This window comes from Phaseolus vulgaris, chromosome 9, assembly GCF_000499845.2.
Source record: "Phaseolus vulgaris cultivar G19833 chromosome 9, P. vulgaris v2.0, whole genome shotgun sequence".
NCBI classification, from domain to species: Eukaryota; Viridiplantae; Streptophyta; class Magnoliopsida; order Fabales; family Fabaceae; genus Phaseolus; species Phaseolus vulgaris.
This window is the reverse complement of record NC_023751.2, coordinates 22,203,269-22,226,013: the sequence shown is the minus strand read 5'-3', so window position 1 is coordinate 22,226,013 and position 22,745 is coordinate 22,203,269. Positions and strand designations below refer to the sequence as shown.

General features: G+C 32.7%; 2 protein-coding genes across 3 annotated transcripts; both read right to left on the bottom strand.

Moving 5' to 3' along the window:
- Positions 1-2,407: 2,407 nt before the first annotated feature.
- On the bottom strand, positions 2,408-5,792 carry LOC137821130 (uncharacterized). The gene is made up of 6 exons (XM_068625576.1): positions 5,575-5,792; positions 5,421-5,475; positions 5,295-5,345; positions 3,183-3,274; positions 3,018-3,095; positions 2,408-2,783 (listed from the first exon to the last, which is right to left on the bottom strand). Exons 1-6 carry the CDS (start codon positions 5,628-5,630, stop codon positions 2,636-2,638), a joined length of 480 nt encoding a protein of 159 aa, XP_068481677.1. The 5' UTR covers positions 5,631-5,792; the 3' UTR covers positions 2,408-2,635.
- Positions 5,793-17,525: 11,733 nt separating this feature from the next.
- LOC137822681 (probable Histone-lysine N-methyltransferase ATXR5) lies at positions 17,526-21,303 on the bottom strand. 2 transcript variants are annotated; one of them, XM_068627627.1, is made up of 7 exons: positions 20,853-21,303; positions 20,671-20,751; positions 19,891-19,971; positions 18,827-19,056; positions 18,594-18,694; positions 18,300-18,512; positions 17,526-18,021 (listed from the first exon to the last, which is right to left on the bottom strand). In XM_068627627.1, the coding sequence occupies exons 1-7, from the start codon at positions 21,220-21,222 to the stop codon at positions 17,862-17,864; spliced, it is 1,236 nt and encodes a 411-aa protein (XP_068483728.1). In that variant the 5' UTR covers positions 21,223-21,303; the 3' UTR covers positions 17,526-17,861. The 2 variants fall into 2 exon arrangements, with proteins under 2 accessions (XP_068483728.1, XP_068483729.1); XM_068627628.1 differs by lacking the exon at positions 19,891-19,971.
- Positions 21,304-22,745: the final 1,442 nt, after the last annotated feature.

The window sequence follows — 22,745 nt, the reverse complement described above, 5'->3', positions numbered from 1 at the left end:
AGGAAAACGTAATATTTCTACTTTCTACCAATACTCACAAAATGCCTTTAACCATTGAACATTGTTAACACTTTTACTTCTATCTCATTTCCTTTTATAATCATACTTTGGTTTTGTATTCCCTCCTTAATTTTCTGTTTTCTTAAACATACCGTAGTTAAATGCATATCTTTGTAGGTAAACGCTCTTATCGTTATTAAATTTTCCATTAATGTTTCGTACTGATGAACTTCATCTGCACTTGAAGAAATGGGGTGGTAACATCAAACACCTAATCAGCTGAACTATTATTATTATTATTATTGTTTTCATTCTTATAACGCAATTATAATTAAATTATGCTTTGAGATTGTTGACATTCGTTTGGGTGTCCTTTCATATACTATTTCACCAAACCCATGGTCTTGGCACTACCAAAATTCGTCAAAAGGACAATGAAAAGGTTAATTAACTGAAAAGACTTGTTATTAATAAAAAAGGAACATTGCACCAGTTGACCTCCCCTGTTTTACATGTAGGGGTCTTAGTCTTTGCACTTAACACACACACTTTATGTAAACTATTATCATTCTATTTCACCCTTCTCTTTGTTTCTAAAGTCACAGTAAATGTCACTTATTTGTCCACTTTTTAATTATTACACCCAAAAAAACTATACTTTAACTTACATATAATTGCCAGAGAGTTTGCTTAACCTCCACATTTAAAACTACAACTGATATATATTATTATATAACTTGTTTCTTATAAAAGAAAACACGGAAAGAGAATATTAGTGATAATCTATAAGAACCCCTTTTATTAACATCACACTCATAACATTTCTCGGGCTTCCATTCTGAAAGGGTTAGTTGGTGATTCAATGTTGTACATAATTTTTTATGGAAGCATCCATGGTTTAGTAAAAAAGGGGGAACAGTTAAAAGTATATGCTAAAGGAGAAGGCAGAACAGGTGGCGAAGAGGCTTGTATCTTAATGCTTGGGGAAGAGTTGCTATAGTGATAAGGAAGCCTTGCACTCGTGCATGCATTACAGTTACGATAAATAATAAGCCATTGTCGGATATAGAATTCTTTATAATCGACAGTGAGACGGTATGAGATAAGGAAAATGGAAACGTGAGGCAGTATGTATACTGTATTGCAAGCAAAGCAATAAAGAACTCAACGCCCACGCTTGTGGATCATGACAAGACCAAGCACATTTTCTGCATCCTAGTTCTATCCATTTGCTTTCGGCTGTTCGGAAGTTTTGAGTGACCACTTTTAAAACTCTCCTCTTCACTGCCTGTACATTACAAAAAATTGAAAGTTTATATAAAATCGACTTATAACAAAGAATTTATAGTCTATATAAAATCAACTTATAAGATGAAATTTACATCCATTTATATATATATTAAGAAGTGAATTTTAAACTTAACTCAAGTGTTCTCGAACGGAGTTGAGACCCAAAGAACTATCGAGACTACTTTTCACTTTCTTTGGTCAGTCGGTTGGATAAAACTTCGCTTCCTCTGCAAGCAAGCTTCTTCCTTCCCTCTACTCGTTCTACCTCTCAGTCTTCACCAGTACATCAACCTTAATTAATGAAGTTTACATTCACTTATATACCATGAAATATTCTTATCTTTAATCGATGTAAGATCTCCGACAAACTAAATATTATCCCATCATTATGAGTGAGGCACGAGAATGACACTAAGGGCTGTCCCTTCCCTCCCAACCTTAAATATTATATGTGCTCTTACAAAGCTTAGGTTTTAGAGTGGAAAGATCAGAGTTGTTACAGTATTATAGGGACTTGTCTTCACTGATATACGTAATAATAAGACTGATTATTTAACTGACGGATTTTATTTTTACATACGTTCGTATTATATGGCCTGAGCACGATAATAAAGGTTCAATCATTCAGAGGTTATTACTAGTGTTTTCTTCACCCTTAAAAAAACATTTCAATTGATATCTGAACAACTTGTCTTGGTGTTCCTGAGCATGAAAGCTTTCTCTTCTCCTATCTGACAAGCGTTGTTCGCAACTGCATCCAGCTATACACATTGGCATGCAGGGCAGTTAGGATTTTATGGAAATTCCATAAGCAAACAGAGCACCATATCTGCTGTAGGATTTTCAACTGCCAAACGTAACAATTCAATTATTCACGTGTACAACACAGGAATGCACTTGCAATGATCCTCTTTGCAAAATAAGGAGAAAGGGGCTCACGAGGTTGCGTAACAAGTTATTGATTTAGGCTCAAGATACCGAAAGAGAGGGGGATCAGATTTTTCTCATGTTCTCAAGGACAAGTCGATTCATTAAACCTTCTTTTCCGTTGCAAGGCAAAATAAAAATTCATTCTTTCTAGGATTACAATTAAACTATCAAGTTCCAACTAAAAATATAAGCAAACTCAGGCATCAAACCTCAGAAAGATAAATGTGTTCTGAGATTTTCCTTTTACAGATTCAATTGAATTATTTTTACATAGCAATGAACATTTTCCTCTAGTAGTAAGAGAATAGTTTTTTTTTTCAAACCAAGTGAAGATAGATTAAATAAGCAAGACCAAAATTCAGATATCTCATGCTATGGAGGGAAAAACACAGTATCCACATTACTTTCGACAGAATCACAAATCAGATCCAGATTTTTCCTCTTTAGGGGGAGCAAATTGCCTGCTGAGACGAGAACGTGTCCAGGGATCTAGGGGTGCTCTCTGTGGCAGCTGAGGTGTTGGTGGCTTTGCCTGCCTAAGCTCATTTTCTCTGTCAATAAACCTGTTTCAAAGCATACAATGTTTTGAATACGAAGTTTCATTCTCAACCTTCTAATTCTTAAGCAACTTGGAAGGTTTGAAGGATTGAACTATGACAGCACCATATGGCAGACAGACAACAGCAAGAACAATGAGCAAATAATCACTTCTTCAGCGAAATAAAGTGGGGTTACCCAAATAAACCTAAAATGAGTGTAAAAATAGATAATTACAATGTAATTAGCAATGTACTCACTCAATATAGGCCATTGGTGCAGCATCACCCACTCGAATTCGGGTCCGAAGCAATCTGGTGTATCCTCCAGCTCTATCCCTGCAAAACATAATCTCTGGTCAGTGTTACAAGTTACAACTAACTACCATAAATGACAACTGAAACTATATCAGGTTTATTCCTTACTTGTACCGATAAGCCAGTTCTGTAAACAGCTTGTGAATGACATCATCTCCTCGCACAAAACTAGCAGCACGTCTTGCAGCACATTGAGTTCCCTAAAACAATTTATAATATAAACTATAGGCCAAACCCAGAAATCAAGCTAAATGAAAAAACAATATCAAATGATTACCCTGACAAAGGGTTTATTCTCAAGGCCAAGATGAAAAAAATTTGACAACATTTATCTGTTTATAAGGAACTGTATACCAGCAAGCATATTGACACTGGTAATCAGCAAGCAGTGGGGTATGAGATATGGAAGCAGGCCAAGAATGAACCACGATTTTATGGCAGAGAAAAAAGGTGGCGATAAACAAAAATTCTCGTAGAAAGTAAATAACAAGGCACAATAGTTCATGGGAGCATCTAACATGGGAAAGTGGATCATTTCTCCAGTGATGGGCAAAATACTTGTTGACAATAGATACATTAATTATATCATTCGATAGTCAGAATTGATGATCAGTAAACTGTAGCAAAGATTTTATGTAGAAGTTTTAGTAACCACAAATAGGTTCTCTTCTCCATGAATCCTAATTTAAAATTGTTTTGGTAAAGTATACAGTTTTTAACAATCATGTGCAATATAGTGTAGTTTTGAAAATGCAGACAGGTCATTCCTCACCTTAATTTATGAGGCTTGCAAATGAAGAATTCTCAGTTACATGCAGTTGCCAATTCTTAACCATTATAATGTAAATCTCATAAACGCAGTGTAAACCATGGAGATAGGATAAGTATTGAAAGAGACTTTATAAACTTCAGGCAGGAGTTAGTCGTGACTGGAATTTGCAGTCCGTTGTTAGATTCCATACATTGTTTCGTACTCTTTTCAAGTTTCAGGTAATTATATTTCTCCTTCTATGGATCAAAGTATACTTAAACTTTTTACTGGGATAAAAAATGGATACAGGAGGACTGAAAGTCTTTGCCTAGGATAAGTTTCATAAGTAGAAATAAGCTAGCAATCATTTTAAATAAAAATTCCAAAGTTATAAACACAAATTAACATTTATGTGTTGTTTCTGGACTAGTCATTCAAAACTAATCATCATCTTGTGGAGCAATGAAAAAAGAGGAAAGTAAAATGAAGAAAATAGAGGAACACTCATGCATCATTCTGTTGCATTTTAAGCAATTCAAATTACAGTAACAACGCTTGCCACAAAAGATATGGAGTTCTTTCAAACAGAGTTAAAAAGCTCCAGTGATACTGAAGCATGTTATTACTACCTGAGAAATTGTGAAATGGTATGAATTTGTTTCTGGGTGGAGAAATAATGAAACAAAGACGAAGATAGCAAAACAGTTACAAATGCATGAAGAAATTATGGAACAGGAGCTGCAGTTTGTTCCTTCATTGTTTATTAACAATATTCACAACCATTAGTAAATCTGATAGATATGAAACTCGAGAAAGAGGAGCTTCAGGTATTTTAGTTTGCAATGATCAATTTGCTGGGCTGAATATATAAATTTCAAATAATTAAATATAACCTCAAATAGCCTGGAAAGTCACAGTCTCCACTGTAGAGAAGGTTAAAACTTCCCCACCATAGAATGACCCAAAGTTCTTATAAAGAACAGAAAAGATGATTATGTCTTACGTGTACATTAATTCATCATCATACAGGGATAAATTCACTTCACAGTTCACAATACCAAATTCGTCCCCCAAAACCCAATTTGCCATATGCCCTGATTGAGCTGGAAAAACTACAGAATTCTGAATTGAAGGGGGGGAAACAGGTGCAAAACAGGGGAAAAAACACTAAGACCAACCTAACTTGCCCTGAAAATTAAAAGTCACTCGGTAGGACTTCAACAGTTGCCACTAAAAAATATAGAGCTCCAATAACTTTCGAAATGTATTAAGAACACCGAGTACAAATTGAACAAAGAAAAGGTATTCCACGCATCAACAACCCCTTAATGGATTCATCTCCGTTTTAAAACTCATGTTTGAACACAACCCAACCAAAAGCTACACAAACAGTTAAACATACAGCGCAAACCAAATTAACCGAACCCGAAATGGATCAGAATTAAAGCGATAAAGAATCGCATACAAACCTCCTTTCCAAGTTGAACCATATTATCCGCGAGTCTTCTGATCTCTTTGGCCTGAACGCAACCAAATTACAAGAAATTAAATGTGAGATTGAAGAAAGTGGTAAACGACGTCGCTTGAATCGGTACCTTGGCAACAGTAGTTTCGATACGCTCGTGCTTCACCAACTGCGAAACCATGGTTCTAGATAAATGGGAAACCAGCGAGGACTCAGCATCTTTGCTAATCAATAAATCAAAAAAATGAACTGAATTGAATGTTTTAACAAACAAACTAATTAACCTGAGCATGGACATTCGGTGACCGGTGGGTCGACCCAGCTTCCTGAACTTTGTCATTTTCGCAGAAACACGAAAACCCTAACAATGGCAGGTTGATTGCAGTGCACTCTCCACACAGGGTAGAACCGCCGCAGAGACCAGGGTTCAGCTTCAGTTATGAAGCTGCAGACTAAAATTTTGAGTCAGAGAGAGTGTGTGTGTCTGGGAACAACTTTTATTATTTCAGTGAGTATTTTAGTTTCTACAAAAATAAAAATCTTTATTTTATGAAATTAAAATTTGCAATATATATAAATTATATTATAACTTTTGCAGCGAATAAATATTTACAAATATATAAATTATACCTTAGTTTTTTTTTTTGTAAATATTTTGTTATATTATAATATAGTATTATCTTAAGTACCGGTGTTTCTTTTAAAAAAAATCAATTTTAAAAAAATAAAGATGAAAATGAAACGGTCAAATGTATGTGTAATTAAGAAAACTCTCTAAAATTGTGCTTATAAAAAAAATTCTTAAAAAGATATTCTATCGAGATAATTACTCTCGTATATGAGGATGTGTACACTTACATTAAAATATTTGTAAAATTGTGAGAGAAATTTGAGTTAAAACTATTTAGAAAAAATTTAAAATTTTAAAATATAGACTATTTTTTTCAATTTTGAAAAGTCAAATTATAAGACAATCCGTCTATTTTATAACTATATTTTAAATAAAAATAAATTTAATTAATTTTCTAATATTTAAGGTTGTTAAACATTATTTTTAATAAATTAAAAATACTTTAAAGTTTGATATTTTCCATATATATAGATATATTACAATCACTTTTTGATTAAATATTTTTAATGATATCATTGGAGAGTATATGTTGTAAGTATGTTAAAATTAGCACAATATTTTTTTCCTACTGATAAAAAATAACAAAATATATTAAACTTAAAAATAAAATATTGTTATTTATAAAATTATAAATTATGAAGAAAATAATAATAATAATATAATTTAAAAATATTCATAATTTTAAAAATAAAAAAACTTAATAACATTACTTTAATTTGTTAAAGTTATATAAATAATTATTTTCAAGTTATAAAAACTTATATATATTTTACATAAAGACTTTATATTAATAGTTAGTGATATAAACGAAAAAATAATTTTAGACATCAAAATAACATAAACATTTTATTATTAAAATAAAAAATTCTTTAAATAGAAAAATTAGTTATTTAAGTTTTATTTTAAAATAATCATCATCACCTATAAAAAAAAATAGTTTTTCTGTATATTCTTTCTAAGTTTTTTACTCTTTATGTTCATCGATTTAACAATTGGAGGGTGTCATTGGGTTCTAGGCAAATATTAGAGTAAGTTTGTTCAATCAAAAATTCTAATTGAGTAAGTTCTTTTTCACCTCTTTTCTTGGGCCAATTTTGAGTTTCTTTGAAAGTATGGAGAGAGATTGTTTGCGTGTGAATTTTTTTTGTACCTAGGATGAATCTTTTGTTAGTTCAGGATAATAAAAGTGTGTCTAGATCATTAATCAAAGCTTTTATGTACAAATTAGGTTGTCTTTGGAAACTCTAAGGTGTTGGAGTTTTGATTTGGTGTTTAGTAGGTTAAACAAACAAGAGAAGTCAATTTTACCTTTCAATAGCATCCTATGTTAGATAATTTGGGTGTGAGGGTGACATGGTCACAATTTTATTTTCTCTTGAAGAGTTGTTTTGTTGTGTAAAACAAATTGTTACTTGAATTAGTAGTTATTAAGAAATTTTCTAGGGTTTAGAACCGATTGAGCATGTTTTGATGGTTGGTTGTGAATGATAAATTATAATTTGACTGATTAATGAAATGGTAATTATTCCTGAAGGGTGTATATGTTGAGTATGAAGCCATGACCAATTGGGCTGGGTTGACTAGACACCATGTGTTTAGTGAGTGGGGTTAATTACTGTGTCCCCTCTATAATCTTTATTTAAGAAATCTTTGTGCTTGTAATAAAATTGTAACAAACAAAATGAAAACCTAATTAGTTGCATGTGAACGTAGGTTGCAGATTGGCGACCGAACCACGTTAAATTCTGTGTTGTTTATTTTCTGCAGTTGATTAGTGATTGTGTGTGTTGCTTCCGTGTGCGTTTTTCCCATCAAGTGGCATCAGAGCTTGGTTCATTTACACATTAGAAATCGGATCAGCAGAAATTAATCGACGAAACGTGAAAATTGCGGTTGTAGTGGCGTCCCAAAGCTAGGGTTTCGCAGGGGCGGCAACGGCATCCCAAAGCTAGGGTTGCGGGTGCGTTCTACAGATGTGCTGGTCTGAGAGGACATAGAGTGCAGTGTGAAGGCGGTGACCAGCGACAGTGGTGGTGCGGCACGCGCGGTGAGGGTGCGACAGTAGGTGCAGTGTGCGGCGGTCGCACGAGCTCGTTAGGGTGGCGCTCTGGTGCGCTGGCATTTGAGCAGTGTCGCGACTACGTGGGTGGCGCGCGAAGACGCGCGACGTTGGTGGAGTGGCGATGCACATCTAGGAAGTTGCGGTCTAGTGCGGCGGAGTGCCAGTGCAGTGAGAACTGCGATCAGGTCTGTTGGTGAGTGATTTTTGGGTGGTACAATTTTTTGTGTTCTTGATTTAAAAAAAAAAGATTGCCAAGATCTGAAATTAGTTGTATCGAGTATGTCGACTAGTCGTTTGAGATGGCAGAAGACGGGAAGTTCCGAATTGAAAAATTCGATGGTACAAATTTCAGTTGGTGGAAAATGCAAATTGAGGATTTGCTAGTTCAGTTACTAAGCACATCCATAAAATGAATTCGATCCTAGCCAAACTTACGTTAGTGGGCATTAAGTTCGATGATGAAGTTCAAACTTTACTATTGATATCGAAATTACCTGACGGTTGATCCGAAACGATTACAACAATTACTAGTTCAGCATGACCCGATGGATTCACTTTTGAGAAGATTCGTGATCTCGTTCTTGGCAAGGACATCAGAAGAAGGATTTCTGGGGAATTATCTAGTGAATCGCTAAATGCCATCAGAGGTAAGAAAAATATCAGAGGTAGTGGGAGCAAGATCAGAAGAAGGAGTCAGTTAAAGACTCATGATTGCTTAAGTGTAACATGTTGGAACTGCAAGGAGGTGGGGCATTTCAGGAATCAATGCATAAGTGATAAACAAGTCAACATTGCAGAAGACTCTGCGGACGAGGACCTCTTAGTTTGTTGCGCGGATAGCAGTGTGGATTCCTGGGTCATGGATTCTAGTGCTTCATTTCACGCTACCCACAGCAGTGAAGCATTGCAAAATCTAGTTATTTGGGACTTTGAAAAGGTAAGACTAGCATACAACAAAACTCTTGATGTTACGGGCATGCGTGACATAGTGTTGAAGACGTCAGTCGGTTTCTGGACTTTGAAGGATGTTAGAGTTATTCCAAGCTTAACGAAAAGTTTAATTTTTGTTAGGCAGTTGGACGAACAGGGACATGATGTGAAGTTTGGAAATCAACAGTGGAAGGTTGTCAAGGAAAATCTTGTCATGGCCTGCGGAAGAAAGAGAGGTTCACTGTATATGGTCAGATTAGCGTTTGAGGGAGTGATCGTCCCAGTTCAGAAGATAAACAAAGTCTGGTTCACAGAATCTCGTGGGCATAAGAGGGTTGTCTTTACAAGAGAGAAACCCATAGCCAAAGGTCAGATTCAGGATGAACGAGCATGGAAAGGTTCATGTAGACCAGTCAAATGTACTTATGGCAGTGTGAACATGAGTCATACTTTAGTTGAGGTTCTTAGACAACAGTGGGTTAGGAGAACCAGTATTCCAACTGTTGAAACATCTCCAGAAAATTTCTTGTTGAGTATGGAGTATGTTTGTTCTTAGGCTATTCCAGGATCCGATAGTTCGTGTAAGTGGGAGCCGGTAGGAACAGAGGACGGGTCAGTGGCAGTTTCAGTCATGACAAACGTGTTGAAACTCAGGGGAGTTTCAACGAAGTCTTCAAGATGATTAAGAAGGTTAGTGGTAGCTAGAGGTGAAACATTGAGTTCCGTTGACAGATTACAGAAGTATATGTACACAGTTGAAGCGTAGGTGAACATTGTTCTGTGGCTTCAAGTGAGAGATTGTTGAGTGTGAAGTCATGATCAATTGGGTTGGGCTAACTAGACACCATGTTTTAGTGAGTGATTTTAATTATTGTGTCCCCTCTATAATATCTATTTAAGAGATATTTGTGCTTGTAATAAAATTGTAACAAACAGAATGAAAACCTAATTTGTTGCCCGTGGACGTAGGTTGCAGATTGTCGACCGAATCACATTAAATCCTATGTTTTTTATTTTCTGCAGTTGATTCGTGATTGTGTGTGTTGCTTCCGTGTGCGTTTTTCCCATCAGTATATGTATAAATTGATTTAGAATTGATTTAAGAAATGATGGTTGTTTCATTATTGAAGTAGGTTTATATGTGTAAGATGGTAAAACTCTGAATTTGGAGTAAGTGATTCAAACTAGAGTGATAAGTTTTTAAAAACAAGTAGAAAATGTTTTGAAATATTAGTTTGAATCACTTGGACCAAATTAAGAATTATGCAGACTAATTAGGCAAATCATTTAGAGTTGGGTGAACCATTCTCACTGGGCGAATTTGGTACCATGGGTTTTTTCACTGGGTGAAATTATTTTATTTAAAAATTCAAGAGTTTTTGTCAAAATGAAAACTCCTAGTGGTTTGGTCGCTAGGCGAGCCAATTCTCGATGATGAAATCTTTTTTGAAAAACTTCCAGTGAAGTAGTCGTTGAGCGACCAAAAGTAGTTGATTGCATTGATGCCTTTGGTTGGGGGAGGAGAATGCTAGCTGGGCGAATTACAACATGTGCTCAATTTGTTGGGCAAGCCAATTGTTCGCTATACAAGAAAGTGTTTTATGAACTTTGATAAAAAAAAACATGTTTTTAAACATCTCCAAATGCTAAAATGAGTTTATCTTTCACTCTATTGTTATTTTTGGCTAATATATTATATTTAAACATTTGTATGATGTTATGGTAGACAATTTTCAATTTATTAATATTTAAATTGATGTTGTAATTAATTTCTAATTTAAGAAATTTGTGTCCACCACTTAACATTACATTTTTAAATAGAAAAATATATGCATTATTGTTCTTCATAAGGCAAAACATGTACTAAAACAACAAAATCACACGTACAAATAATAAACCATAATACATGCATAAATTATTTAACAAGCTCCAAATTGTTTATAATTATAAATTATTTAATATTCCATGCTTAAAGGAAGAAGAATTAAACATACAAAACTCTTACATTTCAAATAATAAAATAAATGAAATTAAAATAGTTTAATATAAATAAAAGTCATAAAATAAACGAAATGAGATTCAACGTAGTAGTTATTCTAAAACTACTACATGTTAATAATCTTAAGACATGTTGTTATGATAGAATCAGTCTCATGTCAAATATTTGTATCACACATATATTAAATAATGTGCATTTTATTAATTTAAACACATAAAATAATGAGCCAATTTGTGTTTAACTTATCTTCAGCTGGGTCATGCTTACCCAAGTGCAACTCAAACTTAGTTCCAAAACCAATTTAAATCTTAACAAATCACAAAAATATGTATTAAATCACAAAAAATGAGAAAATCAACTTCATTCTCATGCTTTTATGTTGGTTTAAGGTAAACTTTAGTAACTCAAAGCACAATGCAATTGTGGTATTTATAAAGTTACAACTATCATAGAGTTCAAACACATGCAAGGATGTATGTTAACCACAAACCCTACATGATAATATTTTCTACATGTTATATTGATAATGGTTGGAATGAAGAATCTCACAATTGCTTTGAAAAAATAAATGTAAAGTGTTATAAAGAAACTAGGAGAAACCAACATCTCAAAAAATTTAAAAAGATTTTTTTTAGAATAAAGTATTTCATTCTTTCCTCCATAATGTTAGGCTTGAGTATATTATCAATGTTATCACGTTTTAAGTATGTGATCGATCTCAAACACTAACACTAAAAAAAGTATAGGTAAAAGTCTTGGAAGAAACTAGTTCTTTTATAGTTCCTTATTTGTACACAAACATAATTTATCTTTAGCCTTTATAAAATTTTTTCTTCTTATTCTTTTTCTAGTTTTTGTATGAAAAAAAATAGTTTTTTTATTATCAAAAGTATAGATGGTTTTCTTCAAAACTTTTGTAACCAAAACAATCTTTTCAATCACTATTTTGTATTGGAACTAATGATCTTTTTCAAGGTAAGATAATTAAGGAAAGAAATAAAAATACATTATTTTTAACAATTTAGTCCTTATAATAATTTTTTTCTTATAAATATTGTTAAATGCTTAAAAAAGACCGCAATAACAAGGACGATGATACCTTGACATCAGTTTCATTCACTTGACACCCAAACAAATTATTATTTTATTATAGTATAATATTTCATTTTATTATAATATAATATTTCATTGTAAAAAATGATTATTGAGTGATTATTTTTTTAATGTTAGAGTGTAAAAAAAACTTTATTCTTTCTCATAACACATTAATAAGATTCAAATGATGATCTAAAGGCCTAAAAAGGTTAGGGTAGTAAAAACCAAGAACATAAAATTCCATATTCAAATTGAAGGTGAATGAAAAAACATATATAACATAATAATGATAGATAACATTATGATCCTTAGGTTTAAGATAAAACCTCATGTGTTATTTAGTTGAAAAGAAATGTATTTTTTTTAAGGAAAAATCTCATATTCCTTGAATGGCCTTTAAATTCTTGAAGAAAAATGTAAGAATAGCCAAGAGTCTCATAATTGAAAAGTCTAGACAAAATATTTTCAAATCTAAAAAAAATGTAAATACACTAATTATTTAATATGCTAGCAAGTAAAATATACAAATAAATGTTCAAAAAAGATATTGAAAAAACCTTTGAAAACATTCATATCACCACCATAATAGAAATACCAAAATTAGTAATGTTGACATTAACTTGAGATATTTAAATTAATTATCATGATATATATATATATATATATGAAAAATATTTAATGGATGTTAAACTTGGTAATAAAAGATATAAAAATAGAAAGGATAAAAAGGAATTTCACATTAATCCTTAATAATATGAGAAAACATGTAAACAAGTGTGTGAACTAATTGAGGGAGGAACGAGTTTGTAATTTTAATCCGTTTAGGTTTTTCATAGATAATTGTTAAGTCGGTGCTTGCACGACTCTCATAAGAGAGTTTTATTTTGTTTTTTTTAGTTGGTATGGCGTGGCTCATAATATTTTGTTTTACAAATTGAATTAATGAGGGATTTTTATTAGTAATGATGAGTTTTGTCTTTTTCTCGAGACATTTTGTCATTTTGACGACTATTGTTTCCCTTCTTATGACACGTTATCCTGAGTAGCAATGATTCAAGTGTCAATGTTTAGCGCAAAACATTTGAAAATCATTTTGTCTCTCCATTCTTCCCTTCCATTCTTTTGAGTCTTAAGGCTTTAACAATTCCTCCATCGTCTTCCGTTGTTGTTTCTTGCCATCTCTACCTAGGTACGTTCCCAATGACATTCCTCTTCATTTTCTAATTCTTATGTTGTGAATAGTCCCTTAATGAGTAGGAAAATTGTTGGTATTGGGGAAGATTCGTCCATGATTCGTACCAACTCATTTCTAGAGAGAAATGACACAAAGAAAGTTTATTTTCCTTTGTCTGCCTAGTCTAAGGCTATTAAATGGAAGGTTTCCTCTTGTAAGGAATCGAAAGATATTGGGTTTTCCCTTGTTAAAAGAAAAAAAAACAAATTTCCGTCAATCTTAGGGTATTTTTGGGTTTTGTGGGAGGTAGATGTTCACCCTTCCAATTTTACTTCTAGGAAATCCATAGAAGAGTTTATTTCCTCTTTCAACATTTGTTCTTATAGTATAAATGAATTTGTCATGGTTAAGACTTGTAACCTTGGTGATAAAGTTTATAAGAAACTAAGTAACGATAAAGAAGATTTCACTTTTGTGTACGAGTTCCTCTTTAAGGAGCTCGACATGCCCTTTTCTCTCTCTCTCTCCTTTCGGATGTTGACGAATAAGAATGTGGCCCCAAGTGAACTTCATCCCAACATTTGAGCCTTCTTAAAGGACTTTCAAATACTTTTCCATTACCTCCAAATTTCTTTGACCATAAACAAGTTCATATATGGTTCTGAAGTCGGCTAGGTATCTTTGAATGGTGTTCAGCTTGGTCTCATATTTTCCATTTATACTTCTTCCTTCAAGAATTTTAAAATCGGTTTTTCAAACTCAATAGCTCCCAGAACCCTAGAAAAAAAGAGATTGTTTTTCTATCCTAACCACACTCCTCGATTCCCACTGTATTGGCAAAAACTTGACAAATTTAAATCAAGGGTCGAATACCTTCTTCATGTCGAGGATAGGATATATATCAAAATCCAGAATAACTTTCCAAGGCTCCTAAGTAGCAAAGGTATCCTTAGTGTGCATCTTGTTGAGGATCCTATTTTCCTCTTTTTGGGTAAGATTCTTATTCTCAGTTTTTCTTTACTTGATAATTCTGTAGTTGGTTTACCTTTTTTGTTTTCATTCAGTTCTCATGGGAAATATTTCAAATACAAGAAGCTTCGAGCTAAATCAAATGCTCATACTTTCGAGAAGGATATACTGGTTGATTTTCAAAAACCTTCCAAAAGGAAAAATGGTGAGGTCCTTGTATTTGGTGGAAACTATGTTATTGCTTCCATCTTGATGTCGACCACGATTAAAAACACTTAAGCCCCAACTGTTGGTTCATAGGGTCAAGTTCCCCCTTAAGGTTCTCCCTGACATATTCTTTATCCATCACCATTACTTAGGAGTACTACAAAATCTTTGCCCGACTTATTGATAAGGAGTAAAGAGGGACCCTTGACTAGAGTCGACCATGTGTTAACCTCGATTCCAAACTCTAACTCTCCATGGCACATAAATATGAAGGCTAATCAGGAAAGGGCTGGTGGGGGTAGTGGTTTCCCTTTTCCTTGCAACGCTTAACTCTTGAAGTGAAAGGAGCCTGGTGGTTGTCTGGATTCTACCAAGATAATGATGTCAAGGTGCATGCCTATTATCCATTATGGGAAGGGGCATGTTGCCAATAATTCTCAATCATCTATCAAGACTCAAGAGTTTGAGCACAAAGTGTAAGATCTTTTAAAGGAAAATGTAGAGTTTGATATAATCCTTTCGGCTAAATCCCTTAAATTTTCCATTGTTAGGGAAAGGTAAAGAATTTAGAGATCGAGCTGGTGCTCTTAAAACTGAATCTTGAAGTTGCCAATGAAATTAAAGAGAAATTAAAAGAAGTTGATGAAAAAAGCAATTGCCTTTAAGAGGAACTTAAGCAAATGCATTAAAAGGAGGTAAATCTTAGAGCAAAAAATGTCGAGCTAGTTGAAGTGAGGTTGGAAGGATATGTTGAGAGTTTCAAGAAGGCTATGTGTCAAGCCTTATATTTTTTCCCCTTTCATTGATGTAAATGAATTCAGTTTATAAAAAGACGTTAACAAACCACATTTGCTAACCACTTGGTGTAAATGATTTTCCTGATAAAGCCAACTTTGAGTGGCTTTGTGTTCAACCGTTAAACTCCTTTCCTCACCAAGTTTTCTTTTTCTTTGGATTGTAGGTTTAACTTGAGTAAGTATGGCAAGTTTATGATACATGAAGTCCGGGTCGATGTTAGACATATCTACTGGACTCCATGCTAAAAGGTCGGGATTCCTTATCCAGACTTGTTCTATTTCATTTTGCTCGCCTTTGTATATTAATTGGGTTAAGAACCCAATTACACATTTATCAACCCATCAAAGGTAGGTTGATTCTCCTCAAATTCGGCTCGTGGGTCAAGGTTGACCTTATAATCGGTAATAGAAACCTGATGTGCATCTTCAATATTATGACATATTTGAACATTTTTACTCTCTTCTAGCCAATCAGTGTCTAACTCTTTCAGGAAATCTAACACCTCATTGATCTAAGTTGCATTACTGGTAGGAGTTTTCAATGAATAAGGAGTGACGTTAAGACTCTGCACATAACATTCTTTTGCCGCTTTGGGATTAACCTTTACCGTGATAATCTTTTCATAATTTTATGTTGATATATCGTGTTGCTTGATTGTGGAGCTCATCCTTGTTGGCTAATGGATCAACGTACAATGTGTCAAGGAATATTCTTGGGCAAAAGCCCACCAAAAGTGTATGCATGACCACCACTAGGTGTATGTTGAGAATCTGTATTCCATAATAAGAAATTATTCTCATTAAACTTTTGTACCTCATATTTTGTTGCCATGAATTTAAAACCAACTTATGCATTTCTCACTATTGAATAATATTTTTTACAAGAATAATAATTGTATATTGTTAACTAGTACACCAAGTAAGTTACCAAGAAAGAGAGGTGAGTCACCAATGGACAATGGACACACTTAAATAAGAGATATGATTGATTATTGGATGTTTCACATTCAATCAATTATTACTATATAAATATCCAAGTTATACAATTGCATTTGACTTTATTGGATTGCATCCAATTTGATTGGATTGTATCCGATTTGATTGAATTTTATATTATTATGCGTATCTCCATATATCTTGGATACATGCAGGTATATTCTGTATAGATGGTTCAACTTTCTAAGTATACATATACTAGAGTGTTTTATTCGAAACAAAAATTGCACTCCCGATGACTTTGTTAATCAAAGTGGTAGATTATAATCAAAGTTGTTTGCTCTCATACAAAAGTCATAAAGGAAGATTCCATAATTTTCAAAACAAAAATTCAAGCATAAACAAACAATTTGCCAAATATTACAACAACCTATGACTTGACTTGGGAGAGAAATTTAAAATGAAGCAAACCTAGAAAAGAGCATAAAAGAATTAGTTTAAAATCTACCTTTCATTAAATCTTTGAAGGAAGATACTAGATAAACACTTCACTTTCATTTCAAAACTAAGTTACAAGTAAAATTATTTAAGAAATAAAGACACTACCATCAAATTCATATTGTATTCATACGAAACAACAACCAAGACAAATTAAATATTAAATTAATAACTTTGATATCATTTGCATGCTCTTTCAGAGAAGACACTCAGAAAAGTATAAATCAAAAATCAAAAATATCATCTTATATGTTTTTAATTTTTTTTATTCCAATGTATGACTTTCCATGAGAGGCATTTACATTTCTACACAAAACAAAAAATTTATATTAAAGACCTCGGATAAACATATGTTGCATATCCTAAATTAAATAAACGTTGTTCTCGACTAAGAATTTTCAAATTCCCAACTAAAAGTGCCTATAAACATCAAAATCCAAAATTTGTCGTAAAGTAAGAGAATTATTCACAAACATGAAGTCAAATGCAAACTAGTTAAACTACAAATCAATGTGGTATCCTCAATTAAAAGAGATCATGGTATAGAGATCATAGAAATCACAAAATTATAATTTTCTAAATGTATATATGCTCCACAAATTCTAAGCTTATAAAGACTATAACCAAGTATATCAATTACGGAATTTCCAAGATGAATTTCATTTGAAAATCGAAATATCTGCCTAAGAATACTCATTTCATCTGATCAATGTAAGTTGTGCATACAATACTTAGAAAATGCATAGTCCAACCTATCTTTTGAATACAAGAAAAACCTTTAAGTGAGAGTACTGTAAATACGTATTTTGAAGTGTATTCATACTCCTCATCTCGCACGGCTAAGGTTGGCAGACAAAACAGGATTGGCCAATATTCATTCAAAACCAATTTTCAAAGGAATGAAGTTAAGGAAAACAAAATAAAGATCTAAGCAATCTCTTCAAAGTAAAAACTGATAATCCTTTAAATGACTTGAAATTGTATAAGAAAAAAAATGTGTATCGCTTGTTCTGAGATATAACCTAAATGAACAAAGTTTTCCTAAGGTACTCTATTCATCTCTAAGCCTCATAATTGGGCAGCTCTACAGCATAAATTACAACGAATTCCCTATAGCGATAAGTTAGGAAGAAATTTGTTGAATCTGCAAAAGCAATGAGTTGAAAATTTTAAGAATATAAATAAAATCCTTTCCCGAGGATCTAAAATTTCATCCCAATTCTCCCTCATAGTAGGTATTTGATGTCTTTTAGTAGGTATTTATGTCTTTCACTCAGACAAAATTATGAGTCGGATAGTGATACTCATAACCATTATAATCATAATAAAGCCTTTCTCCCTTAAAAATATCACGAGTAGCAACCAAAAAGACCCTGCATTCACCACCAACATTGTATCTCACACATTTGCAGTTTTGCTTCTTCCTACCTTCCCTGCATCAAAATTGGATGAGTGTTAAATACAAGAAATTTAGGAATTAGCAATATTATAGTACATGTACATGAAAAATAAAAAAGTTTGAATCTTAAAATCTTCAGCTCTTTAAAGAGCATTCTAAAGCCAAACAATTTATATACATTGGAGTGCAAAAAATATGTCAACATGAGAGATGGAATCTTAAGTGAAATGATCCTTTTAATTTGTTCCCCTATATTCTTGTTGTAATTCCTTTTATGCAAGACTTGATATTAGATAAACAAGACACGCTTACTGTGTATGATTGTTTATCCCGCTTATAAAGCGAGCAACGTTTCCACGTTTATCAGCACAAATAACAAGACTTTGAGAACTTTCTCTTCCAAGAAGAAGGGTCATCATACTGTCACAATCATCACGTTCCCGGTTGTGAAGGTAATCCACATCGCCAGTGTATTCAGCAACAACTGTCATATCCTTGATTAGGTCATCAGCCTCAACAGTATAACTACAACACAGAATCACGAAAAGTCATTAAGATATCATAAGTTGATTTCTTGTTTCACGGTGACAAAGTTCAAGATGGTACCCTTGACACAAATCATAAACAACCATAAAGGGAGGGAATTCGCCTCGTTTAGACATAGCAATGCAGTGTTCTACTGTCTCCAAGTCTTCTTTGCAAAGAATCTAAGAGCAAACAATAAAAACATTCTATCAAACAAGAACACAACAATGGAGATGTGCATACTTAATTAATTAGCCTGTTTGATACATGTCCATTTCTAGGGATAAAAAATGAAAGAAATTATTAGTTGAAACCTGCATGTCACCGTTCTCGAATGCGGATCGATTCGCAGATCTAGGAGCCATTCCAGGCGAGTATGTGAGGTGATCACAGAATTCTATATTTGATGCTGTTAAAGCAGAAGCAAGGGAACCCATCTGTTTCAATCTCTGGACAGGATCTTTTGTAGGAACAAATGGTAACAACCTCCTTTTTTTCTTATGTAATACCAGAGGTCTTGAACGTTTCCTACGCTTCTTGGCCTCTAGAAGTTCCAAACAATAAATCAAGAAAAAAAAAAAGGTTCCAATCAGATATCTTGTGTTTAGGATTATAAACATTCCACAAAGTTAAGGCATAGGTATACTGAAGAGTACCCGCTACAAACTACCTGAATATTAAGAATATGATCATATAAGTTTAAGAAAAAAAGCATCTAAAAATATACTTCTTTTGCCTCCTTTGTCAAGAAAAAAACCATTTAAAGATTCATGGTACATCCATCCAGTGTGAAGTAAAAAAGAAAATTTTGTGAGTCTAGGAAACATGAGCAAACAAGAATATATTTCATCAAAAAATAGAACAAATATTGAAATTAACATGCATAATTTATTCTGCACCCTTCATTGCTTGTAATGAAGAGTTCACTTAAATGCAGAGTGTAGAAAATATTTTTTTCAATGAAGCCAAAATCTTTCTAGTTTCCATGAAAAGTTGTTGTAGTATATATAGCTTTCTACTTCCATAATCTATCTCCAGCATTCATTTTATTCCAAACACATATATATAGCTTTCTACTTCCATAATCTATCTCCAGCATTCATTTTATTCCAAACACATATATATATAGCTTTCTACTTCCATAATCTACTACTGTACAATAATGTTCAGTGTTAACTGCAATTTTATATAAACATTAGGAGGTGCACATGATTTTTTAATTTAAGGGGGATATCATTGCATTCTCATACAAAACCAAGGGAATTTACAGTTTAGAGTTATTCATGAAAGAAATAAATAGGTCGACATAATTTCAAATGAGGATTATCATTTTTACTGTTAAGAATCCCATGAGAAAATACTGTAGTTACTGTTAAACCTTTAGACATTTGATTGGCCTCTTTTGCCTTCAAACAATAGATTTCAGATAGACATTGCATGAGACAGATTGTCCAAAAACCTGCACTCTCATAAAATACGAATCTATTCAATACTATGTTTCTTCAATCGGATCATAATGTCAGGATCATGAAAATAAAGGAATATAATGAGAAGAAAAAAACTTTAATGCTATCTGTTCATTCAACTAACAACCACAATAATTGCAGGCACCATTAATTTATCTATTTATGATATCGTCACAAACATTTGGTAATATCATCAATAAACACAATAATCTAAAGCAAATCAAATTAAAAAGTTTCCAGATTTCTGAAAATATCAGTACTCTCGTATCCTAAGTAATAAAAAGAAACAATTCACAACCATGGAACAACATTCCACAAGGCAAGTATATTAAGTCCCACCCAAGCATGCATGAGATTAGTACAAATTCGAAAAGATCATTATATGAACTCATTATATTGTGCATATCTCTATTAAACTCAGAACACACAAGTTAAATAACACACATAATTCACTAGCCAATCTTTTATGTCCAATTAGTTTTTTTATACATGAATGGCCGAAAACCAAAAATCCACATTACCTCCACAAAGCCAAACATAAATTGAAAACACAATTTTCAATTAATTCGAAATGTGTTGTGTTCCCTGAATGATTGTTAAAACAAGGTTTTTGAAAGAAAGAACGAAAAGTAAACAACACGTATTGATAACAATCAGAGAACAAAAGAAACATGTCTGAAATTAATTATTACCCTGAGAAGAACACTTGTCATCCGCATAAAAATAACTCCTACCAATCCCGAAGAAATCAATTATCCTCTTCTGCGAGAAAGCTGAACAGGCAGACACAATGTGGCATTCATAATAAAAATCTGTTAAACAAAAACACAGCAGAAAGAAAAAAGACGTGAAGAGAAGTACAAGAATCCCTTACTCCGCACTCTCTTCCCTCCCTGACACTTAGGACAAAGCCACGATCCAATCGGAATCCTCACAACAATCGGCCTCACGCATTTCATGTGGAAGCCTTTGTCGCATTTGTCGCAGAGAAGCAGCTCCTCCGACACCTCGCCGGAACCGCATTGCTCGCACAGCAGATCACTATACGTCTCTCTCTCCACCACCGCGTACTGGGCGCGCGCCATTATGTCTGACATCAGCCGGTACTTCCTCACCGGCGGCGAGTCGTCATGGAGCTCGTCATGGAGCTGGCTGGAGGAGTCGTCGAGCTGGAACGGCGCCTGCGTGCGGTGGCTGAAGCCAACGTGCCTCTGAGCCGTAGGCGAAGAGGTGGCTGAGGCCATGGCGGATTGAGAAACTTGCCCAACCAAAAGTGCAGAATTGGAATTTATATTTTCGAGGAAACCGTTTTCCTGAGAACTGTGGCAACCAAAGGAAGGGGAAATGAGAAAATTAAAAATAAAATAAAAGAGAAAAAATAATAATTAGAAAAATAATCACCCAAATAGATTTGTTTGTGTGTTTTGTTTCTTTGTGCTCCTTCTCCTTGTTCCTCCATTCTACTCGCTCTAGGGGGAGAGTGTAGCTACTTTCCATGACGTGGAGCATTGTTAATGGTGTTACTATCGTGCTTAGGACCCTTGCACTAATTTTCATGATATACTGTTCCGGGTTTCCTCACCAAGTCATAGCCGTTTCCGCCTGCTAAGACCAAAATACCCCTGTAACTCGGTCAACGCTAACTCGTTCTCATTTTCAATTTTTTTTCTGCAAAAATAGATAGACATTAAATTTAAAATATTAGATATAAGCCATGCTAATCCTTTCTCTAATAATTATTAAATAAAATCTGTCTTTACTAAACATACTTCCAAAACAAAATTAATATTTATAATTAATCTAATCTTGAACCTTCCATGGCTATAAATATTTATCAGAAATTTCATTACTCTCTCACATTTTTCAAAGTTTTTTTTGTTTAATTTAAAAAAACATTAATTATTTTATTATCATGCATGTTTATACATTTCAATTTATCATTAATTAATTATAATAAATTTTATGAATATTTTATTAAAATAAAAAATATTTTCATCAATTTATTGTATTTCTTAATTTAATAAAAACACTTACAAAAAGAAAAATAAAAATATATTATATTTTCAAAAACTTTTAATGCTCTTCTTCATTAATTATATTTATTTATTATATATTGTAAAATCATAAATGAATTTCATTAAACTAGAACTCGAATCTTTGTTTCTTTACAAAAACATTTTAATGTTTCTTCACCAAAATTAAGTAAATTATTTAATATTTTTATTTTAATATAATTTTAAGTAAGTTGCATGTTATAAAGCTTTCAGTTTTTTTTTTCCTTTAATGGGCATTCACTTGCTATTACATTTTTTTTTTATCTTATCATAATCATTTTATCTCTCTAATAATTAAATTAAAGGTATAATTAGAAGAAAAAACATGTTATTTTAAAAGTTAAAAAATACATGATGAAAATAGATAATTTGTTATAAGAAAGTATTCTTCAATTCTCTTTTTGTCTTTCAATAAATCCAACCATTATTAAAAATATATTGAAAGAATATTCAAGTATAATTAAAAAAAAATCATTTTTCATAGATATTTAAAAAGTATTTAGAATAACTCTTTGTTTACATATATCAATATTTATAAGGTTTAATTATGACTTGTCTTCATATTTTATAATTTTAACTTTGTTTTATATCTTTTATAAGATCTGTAACTTGTTTTTCTAATTCTTTTCAAATAATATTAGTCAATAAAAATTTAATTATTTATAAATTTTTTTTTCTTTTTTTTTTATCAATAATAAAAAATAATAAATGTG

What these genes read in the sequence shown, in the direction of transcription:
- LOC137822681 (XM_068627627.1), bottom strand. Translation starts at nt 21,222, where the DNA reads ATGGCCTCAGCCACCTCTTCGCCTACGGCTCAGAGGCACGTTGGCTTC. An exon ending in GGCCAATCAAATGTCTAAAG is followed by an intron (nt 19,057 to 19,890) that starts GTTTAACAGTAA and finishes TGGAACTTCTAG; the next exon opens with AGGCCAAGAAGCGTAGGAAA. An exon ending in GGGATAAACAATCATACACA is followed by an intron (nt 18,022 to 18,299) that starts GTAAGCGTGTCT and finishes ATTTTGATGCAG; the next exon opens with GGAAGGTAGGAAGAAGCAAA.
- LOC137821130 (XM_068625576.1), bottom strand. Translation starts at nt 5,630, where the DNA reads ATGACAAAGTTCAGGAAGCTGGGTCGACCCACCGGTCACCGAATGTCC. An exon ending in CACCGAATGTCCATGCTCAG is followed by an intron (nt 5,476 to 5,574) that starts GTTAATTAGTTT and finishes CCATTTATCTAG; the next exon opens with AACCATGGTTTCGCAGTTGG. An exon ending in GCACCAATGGCCTATATTGA is followed by an intron (nt 2,784 to 3,017) that starts GTGAGTACATTG and finishes GCTTTGAAACAG; the next exon opens with GTTTATTGACAGAGAAAATG.